The following is a 9,451-nucleotide window of genomic DNA, read 5'->3' on the forward strand; positions in this document are numbered from 1 at the left end:
AGGACCAGACCTTTGGAGCACACTTACAGTTTAAATGCATAAGATGAAGATCCAACAAAGGAGAATAAGGAGCAGTAAGGATGAAAAGCAAGTGATAATAGTGACACAAAAACTCAGAGACAAAAGAATATCCAAGAATGGGTAGTAAGCAATGTCAGATGTAGAGAAGTCAAGAACGATAAGCTTTAAGAAAGCATCATTATAGTTACTCTGGAAAGCAATTTGGAACTATGTTCCTAAAGGTGCTAAATTATGCTACAAAATCATAATACCCTTCAACTTGGGGATATCACTAATAGATAACAAATTTAGAAGAAAGGGATGCATACAAAAAAAAATTATAGTAGCTCTTTTTATGTTGACAAAAAACTGGAAACTTAGGGGGTACTTTTAGTCAGGGCATAGCTGAACAAATTATGAGACATGAATATAATGAAATATATTGTGCTTCAAGACATTATGAAACAATTTCAGAAAACCACTGAAGATTTGTATGAGTTGATGCAGAGTGAAGTGAGCAGAACCAGAACATTTTTATGTTATTATTTTATTAATTGTTTCAATAATCAACTATGATTCCAGATAACTGATGATGAAAAATGCTACACACATCTTGACAGAAGTGATGGACTACTAGGTAGAATGAAACATGTTATTTTGGAATTTGTTCTCCCTATTGTTAACAGGGGATTTGTCTATCTGTCTTTCTCTCCCTCCCTGGTTCCTTCCCTTCCTCCCTTCTTCCATTTCTTCCTTCCTGCCTTCTTGCCTACTTTCCTTTCTCCCTCTCTTCCTTCCTTTCCTATAATGTTCTGATTGGTTTTCTGGAGGTTCTGGACCAGGCTTTGTTTCAGCAGAGTAATCACCGCGAGAATAGCCAGGGATAAAGTCCAAACTCTTTATTATCTCCTTCATAATCTAGTTTCCTTGCCTTGGGCCCAGGCTAGCTTTCTTGGAGGCCTTTCAGAGTCTTGGTTTCTATGGAGAAATGGAGGACAGGCCTGCCACCATGGTGGTGTGAGATGGAATGAATCTGTCTGACTGAGTTTGTCCCAGCTTATGTGCTCTATTATAATTACATTATCATAGGTGTGAATCTTGTAGAATAGGTGTCAATCTTGTAGAACTATATTAAGTATTAAGTACTAAGTACATGTACTGAACTAGAGAATCATACTAAACTAGATTATCTTAACAATTCCACTGAGTTAACACCTTGTAAGAATCCTTGTTTCAAGTACAGAGTTCTGGCCCATAACATCTCCCGCTTTCTTTACGTCCTCCTTGACTTCTCAGGGAGGTGAGAACCCCAAAAAGGAGGTGATCACGCCTTCCCTGACTTCTCAGAAAAAGGGTGAAAACACCATAAAAGGAGATGATCACACCCTGATGTCTCAGGAAGGGAGATGAAAACACCAAAGAAAAAGGGGTAATCAAACCAGATTAGCAGGTTTCTGAAGGATCTTGAAAGAGGTATACATAAATCCATCAACATGGGAGTTATTACATAAGCACATAGTAACACAAGCTAGTAGTGATTTAACAAACAACATGAATCAACATGAGGAATTACACATGTCCATAAGTCCTAGAAATAGTCCAAAACCAATCTGTTGTCCATTACTTAAATGTGTTAGGGAATCTTATAACTCCTGCAAGTTTTGAAGTCCTGTATCAGTCTTATCATGTCTCAGGGAATCCAATGATTCCTGCTGGTTTTGAAATTCTGCAACTGTCTTATCAACAATTTTTCATCTCAGGGAATCCAATGATTCCTGCAGGTTTTGAAGTTTTGTAACAGTCTCATTATCAGCCATACTCTTTCAGTATCAGATGTTTCTTAGGTCTTCTCCTTTGTTTTGAGGTTTTTCTCTTTTTTCTGACTCCCAAGGTGCTCATTGGCACCCATGTGATTTCTTCTCCATCAAGCAAACCCTCTCCCCCAAGCAGTTAACCTATCTGGTCCCTGTGATTCACCACTTTCTGGATCTCTCTACATTACCTGGAGATTATATTGAAGCTGCTTGCACTGGACACTGCCCTTCTGTTGGGTTAAAAAGCCTGTATTCTCCCCAGCTGTAATCCCTTCCCTTTCTCCCATCTGATTGCTTCTCTGCTGACTGATCATATCAGAGTCCTGAACTTCTAAAGACTTTCTGTATGTAACTTAGGTTGCCATCATGCCCTACCTGGGGCTCTGGAGCTGGACCTCATCTCTTATTTCCCTGAGTCAATCTATGTTCTGAGGCCCAATGGAAGCCTCTGTTGCATTTTGGACGTCGGGTCTTGGGTCTTGTTCTCCCATCCTGTTTTCTCACTCTATCTCTATGCCTACATTGAGTTTTCATATGCCCTACTTTACCACTTTGAAAGCATTGATGAGTCTTTCTGGAAGTCTCTTGCCAAGAGGGACCCCGTCTTCCCATGTTCTGTATCATAGCCTGGATATAAAAGGCATTTGTATCCATTGTGGCACAGTGTCTTATGATCTCTAAAGGAGCATCTTTGTGTAGTCCTAGAATGATTCTTCTACAAACCTCATTAGCATTTTCTTTAGCAAGTTGTCTTATCATAATTCCTGTAGCTGCATTTTCACCAGTGGTTCTTGTGACAGCTGTCTGCAGATGTCCCACGAAATCAGCAAAGGGTTCATTTGGACCTTGCTCTATTTTCGTGAAGGCTTCTCTTCTATCTTGTTTTCCTAGGAGGATACTCCATGTTTTTAATAGCAGCAGCAATTTGCTCATATGATGTCAAAAGGTAATTAATCTGTGCTAAAGCATCTGTATAATGATCTTTACCTGCTAGCTGATCAAAGGTGATTTGTATATAAACTCCAGTCTGCCTATTTCATTGGTCTTGTATTCTACATAGTTCTCTGAAAGCCAAAAGTTTGGTTCAGGTTCTAAACATGTCCTTGCTATGGATTTCTGATCACTAGGGGTTAAAATTTCATAAGCCAAATTCTCTAATACCATCTTAACATAAGACGATGTAGTTCGATAAAGAGTACAACTCTTTTTCAAATCTTTGATTTTTTCCAAATCAAAAGGAGGGTATCTACTCTTTTCTTGACCTGAAGATTCAAACTCTTGAATAACAGGGTATGTTTCTATTAAATCAGCTATATCCTGTCCTTTTTTTAGCTTTAACTAGTGTCTTTTGTAATCATGTCATAGGCTACTTCGGAGGTGGTGCTGATTGTGTCACTGCCCCTCCCCCCTCCACCCATGAAGGGTTGATTGAGGGGGATAGATTAGGGGATGGGAATGCCCTAATGACTCCTGCTGTGAAACACCACGCTCTTTAATTTCATCAGCCTTGTATTTAACTCCATTCTTGTCTAATTCTTTATGCTTTTCACTTAGTTTGTCAGTAGACTCCCTGTGCTGCACTTTCTTCTTTTTCCTTATTCTATAACTTATGTAATTTCCTAAAGCCAATTGTATTAACTTATGTGTATAGAATATTTCTTTAGGAATTGAATCACGACCATTATCATTGTAATATTCACTTAATTGCTCTCCTAATTTCCACTTATCTGGCTCTAATTCTTCTTCCTTAGAGAACCAAGTTGACAAGTACTGTAATGTTTCCAAAAGTCCAATGAGCTGCTCCCAAGTTACAATTAAACCTTGGTTTTTTATCAGTGTAACTATGTTTTTGACACATATTTCTTGTGGTGGAGAAGGCTCCTTTCTAAACATTTGTCCCATCAGCTGAAATACTAGTTTAGGCCTTAACAAAATTCCCTCCTTGTCTATTTTTGTACTTACCCTAATTTCTGGGTCAAGGAGACTTTTTCACTGAACTCAGGATTAGAGACTTCCACTGACCTCAGAATCGCGTCAGTCTGGACCTTTGAGTGTAAATCCTTAGCCCCACTTTCAGACGCCAAAATGTAATGTTCTGGTTGGTTTTCTGGAGGTCTTTAGACCAACCTTCATTATAGCAGAGTAATCACTACAAGAATAGTCAGGTATAAAGTCCAAATTCTTTATTATCTCCTTCATAATCTAGTTTCCTTGCCTGGGGCCCAAGCTAGCTTTCTTGGATGCCTTCCAGAGTCTTGGTTTCTGTGGAGAAATGAAGGAAGACAGGCCTGCCTCCACGGTCTTGTGAGATAGAATGAATCTGTCTGGCTGAGGTTGTTCTAGCTTATATGCTCTATTATAATTACATTATTATAGGTGTGAATTTTGTAGAGTAGGTGTCAATCTTATAGAACTATATTAAGTACTAAGTACATGTACTGAACTAGAGAACTATTAATCACCATGCTAAACTAAATAACCATTGTCTTATCAATTCCACTGAGTTAATACCTTGTAAGAATCCTTGTTTCAAGTACAGAGTTCTGGCCCATAACACTTTCCTCCTTCCCTCTTTCCCTCCTTCCCTCTTTCCTTTCCTTCCCATCTTTCCTTCTTCCTTCTTTCTTTATTTCATTCCTTCCTTCTTTCCATCCTTCCTTCCCTCCCTCCCTCTGTCCCTTTTTTTTTCTCTCTCAATCTCTCCTCCAAGGAGGGGCACAGTTTGGGGCAGCTAGGTGGCATAGGGGATAAAGTACAAGCCCTGAAGTCAGAAGGACCTGAGTTCAAATGTGACCTTAGACACTTAACACTTCCTAGCTATGTGATCCTGGGCAAGTCACTTAACCCCAATTGTCTCAGGAAAAAAAAAAGGAGGGGCCCAGTTTAAGGGAGAAAAATATAAATGCTTGATAGTTTTGAAAAATTATTGGTAACTTTAGAGAGAGCACTTTCAGTTGATTAGTTGGATCAGAAGACAGATTACAAGGGTTACGTAAGGAAAGAGGACATTAAGACAGTGAATATAAATGTAGCTTTTCCTAAGAGAAGAGAATTTCCTAATGAGAAGAGAAAAAGAGTTAGTGGATAGCATCTTGAGGGTATAGTAGGGTTTAATTAAGTTTTCTTTTGTTTTGATGCTGAAGGAAGCTTAGACATGTTTGAAGGGATTAATAGATAGTAACAATAGTTAGCATTCATATAACACTTTGTGGTTTTCAAAGTCCCCTTATGATATGACCACTCTTTATGGTTTCCAGTTTGAAAGATACCTATTTAGGTGTTTTCTGCTTTCCTTTCCTTCTTTCCTTTTCATTAAATTTCTAAGATACCAGACAAATACGTTTTTATTAGTCATTGCTAGGAAATTGCTACTTGGTAATACTTCATCTCCAATTTAAGGTCCGTCATTACTATATTTTAATCTGTGGTATAGAAATTCAAATTCCATTTTAAATTACTTGCTTACTGACCAAAACTTTCTTTCTTCTGAGGTCCTTACTGTTGGTCAATAGCAATGATGAAAATACCACTTACTGCCCTTAGTCTTCAGTTTCTTTTCCAACACTTCATAATCTTTAACAATGCTTTTTAGATTACTTCTGGGGAGTAATATTTCTTTTCATATAAAGCCCGAGAAGTGGGTAGTCCATAATGGTCAGTGTTTTCTCTGGTTTACTCATCATTACAGCCTTAGTTTCTGAATAGGGACTTTGTGTTAGTGTGTGGATATGGCTCTTGCTGTGTTTTTTAATGGAATTATACGCCCTATACTACACTGCTTTGGTCACTTAGGTTTCTGTTCTTTCTAGGAAGTCCTCCTGGAGTTAAGCCATATGGGTCTCTGAAGTTCAAAAAGTGGATCTATGTGGCTGTCTCTGGCATCTTAAGCATTTGAAGCTCTGGGATATTCTTGTGTGAACGCAGCTGTGTTTTCACTCTTTGGCTTATTGGAAACTATGGGTTTCTGGTCACTGAGATTTTCTTCTGGAGTCCTCTACCCTTGCTCCTCCTGAACACAGAACATTTCTAGCTATATTATAACTATGGTGGCCATGAATGCTGCCAGCTTGTTTGCCTGAACTTGGACGCTGGCTTTGCAGGTGGCACCCTTAAAATCCTAGCTCATTTTTATGAAGTTCTGGAGTATTGTTGTTTTTTATTGGATGTCTTGATCATTATTTGCCCAAATATGATTTTTAGTCTAGCAAGGGTAGTTGTTGTTGTTGTTGGGGAACTAATTTGACTTTCTCCATTTAGGCAGTCATTTTGGCTAGAAGTATACATTTTACTTTTTATGTTAATAATTGGTTCTTGAGATCAGCTAAGAGACTTTCAAGTAATCAGATTTTAAGGGATAATATATTTCGGGAATTATTAATTTAACCTTATTTGCCTCTAGATGTTCTTTATTATGTGCCAGTAACAAAATTTAAGAGGAAATAAAAGAAGAAAAGTCTTACTCAGAATTATTATAAAATATATAAACGATCCAGACATGAAAAACCAATAAATAGGCAAAGGGTATAAATCGTTACTCTTGGAAATATTTCCATAGAGTTGTAGAGCTGAAAGAGAAAATACTTGAGAAGTCATCTAATTTAATCTTTTCTTTTTGTAGATAATGAAATCAAGGCTTATACAACTAATTAGTACCAAATATTTAACTAGTTAAAATTCAGGCTGCCCTATAGATTTTCTGATTTCTTCATTCTTTTCATAATACCATTTTGAAACTATCAAAATAAAATGTGAATTTAAAAAAAACCAAATTGTATCATGATAAACATAACTGACATTTATACAGCATTTTAAAATGTTAAGTGTTTTATATCCATCATCTCAGCTAAACTCCATTATTACCTTATGAAGTAGATACTATAGGTAATATTATTTTCATTTTACAAATGAGAAAATAGACCCAGAGTGGATGTTTACTGTTGCATAGCTAATGAGTATCAAAGATAGGATATCATCATATATAGTATCTTTTCTTCCACAGTCCTATAAGGCAATAATTTCTGGGTCATGAATTAGAGAACTCTTAGCATTGATTAATATTGGATTAAACTGGCAGGCATAAAGCAAAGAAACAGGAGTAGAAATGGAGCAGGGAAACAAGATAGTGATTTGGTGAGAGTAGAAAAGAGAAGGATACAGTTAAAAAGTTACTCTTGTACTGGGGAATGACAGAGTGCCAACCTAATTCTATCAGTTAATATACTGTTCTGAGTGTTGTAGTTTATCTCATCATGGTCTGGATTCTTATTTTCATTTCTTAGGGGATAGCAACATGAACAAAAAGGAGATACCTCAGCAAAAAAATCTAGGAGAGGAAGTTTCCATTGAAATCGTATTATCCAGTTCTGGAGATGAGGATCCCAAACAGAGCCAGGCCTGCCGAGATCTTCCAAGCTCCAAGAGGAGGAAGCGCAACCCTTCCCTTCCCCACAAGAATAATATGACTGACTTCAGAGATGATGTCTGTACTCAGGTTGAGACTACATCAAGGAAACCTTACACATGTCCTGAGTGTGGGAAGAATTTCCGCTGGAGGGCAAACTTCATTAGGCATCTCAAGAGCCGCAAAGAAGAGAAGAAAGTTCACGAGTGTCCTGTCTGCCGGGAAACATTCACCGAGAGTGAGGAACTCAGAGAACACCGGGAGACCCATGAAACTAAGAAGCCTTATGTATGTGGTGAGTGTGGGAAAAGTTTCCGCCTTAGTTCCCATCTTATCTCCCACAGCAGAATGCATACCCAGGAAAAAGGGCCTGACCTAAGCAAGAAAGAGCATCAAGGGTCATCATCTTCATCTAGTCCATCAGAAGAAATTACAACTCCTAGCACCTTATTTGGAGAAGAGAAGAAAGAGCAAACACATAAGTGTTGTTTTTGTGAAAAAATCTTTGAGCAACATGACCACTTGGTCCAACACAGCAGCATTCATTCAAAAGATAAGTCTTTTAAGTGTCGGTACTGTGTCAAAAGTTTCTTTAATAAGCATGATCTCATTCGACATCAGCGAGTACATATGAAGAGACGCTCTAAGCAAGCACTGAACTCATACTAATTTCCTTTTTACCCCAATATGCTGGGAATGTTAGAGAAAAGCCTTATGTTACTAGGTCACTGTGATCTCACTGTTGTGATTTTGTTAATAGTTGTTATTGAATTGTACCACTTTGTGTGCTGAGTCTCACATCAACACAGATGTATTTCTTATCTATTCATTCTCTCTCTCTCTCTCTCTCACACACACACACACACACACACACACCCCACATGATCATTCCTTTACTCTGCAACAGTGCCCATAAAGCAATACAGTATTTAATAGGCATTAAAAAAAATAGTAATACAGTCAATTAGCTTCTTCCCTTCCCCTCTACTAATGCCAAATAATTGTTCCTTTCTCTTACCCTCTTCCCTCCCATCACATCCCCTGCATTCTCATCACACTGATTTGGAAATGAAATCAATCCATTGCTTTAGCGTCTTATAGATAAATTCAGATAAACCCACAGGAGCATTTTTTTCCTGCCCTATGAACTTCTTTCTAGTTAGAAAGTGCATTTCATACCCATGCTTGAGTTTCCTATTGTAACCACAGCTAGAGAAAGGTCAGTAAATATACGCTTTGTTACAGAACCAATATAAAGCTCAAGTCTCCTAAGCAAACTGGAACAACTTGCCTAAACCCTACCATCCCTTGATGCTACTATCTTCCTCTCCAAAGCAGGTCAAGCAAATCCCCATGCTAAGACACTAAAAAGTATCAGTTCCTTGCTGCTCTCTTCACCCCCTTATTCTTCAATATCATCAATGCAAATGGTAATCTGTCTCCTCTTCCTCATACATACATAAATTACCTCTAAGGAAATTTTGAGTTTCAAGCCCATTTTGTGGCTCGTCAAGCCTATTGTGTCTCATGTGTGTTATGTTTTATCTTCTACTAGATATGTGCATTCTAAATTTCATGTAACCAGACTACTTTAACTTATATTTCCATCTGGAACCCATCTCTTCTAGTGCTCCACATATATGAAGTATTTTTTGTTTGTTTATATTTTGCTTTGAAAAAACACATTTTTAATATGAGTAGATAATTCTTTTCTCCCATCTAAAAGTTGTATTGAAGGGACATAAATGCAGCACTCACCTACAAAGCAGAATCTTCTGAGTAAACTTATGAATTTGAGCTAATGGTCCAACTATAAATCAGGAAAGCCGAGCAAATTATACCTGCATATAGCATTTAATGGTACAACTTGGTATAGCATAAGCCTAGGAACACTCAACTATATATATATATATATACAAGTAATAATTTGGAGCCTAAGACTCAACCCTCTAGGTACTTTGGGGCCAAGATATTCTTTTCCTAAGCCTATATTTATTTAGAGAGAAAAATTCCATCCATACTTGAATGGTCAGTAAAGTAGTAGATAGAACTCTTCTAAGACTGGGGATGAGACTAAGCACAAAGTGTTGTATATATAGGTATATGTAATTGTATATAGCTTATTAAGCCACACCTAAAATAATTTTTATGCTTTAGGAATGTTGGATGATATATTATTCTCAAGGGATACTGTAAGGTTTGGAAGGTAGGAACATGTTCTCTCCATCCCCATATA

At 37.6% G+C, this 9,451-nt stretch overlaps 1 protein-coding gene across 5 annotated transcripts in view; it reads left to right on the forward strand.

Moving 5' to 3' along the window:
- ZNF496 (zinc finger protein 496) overlaps window positions 1-8,586 on the forward strand; it is a 34,389-nt gene extending 25,803 nt beyond the window's left edge. For all 5 annotated transcript variants that reach the window (XM_031945896.1, XM_023502707.2, XM_031945894.1 and 2 more), the window contains one exon: window positions 7,094-8,586. In XM_031945896.1, coding sequence (XP_031801756.1) covers window positions 7,094-7,884 — 791 coding nt within the window. In that variant the 3' untranslated portion in view covers window positions 7,885-8,586. The remainder of the gene's footprint in view (window positions 1-7,093) is intronic.
- The last annotated feature ends 865 nt before the right edge of the window (window positions 8,587-9,451 follow it).

Source organism: Sarcophilus harrisii, chromosome 1, assembly GCF_902635505.1.
Source record: "Sarcophilus harrisii chromosome 1, mSarHar1.11, whole genome shotgun sequence".
In the NCBI taxonomy this organism is placed as follows: domain Eukaryota; kingdom Metazoa; phylum Chordata; class Mammalia; order Dasyuromorphia; family Dasyuridae; genus Sarcophilus; species Sarcophilus harrisii.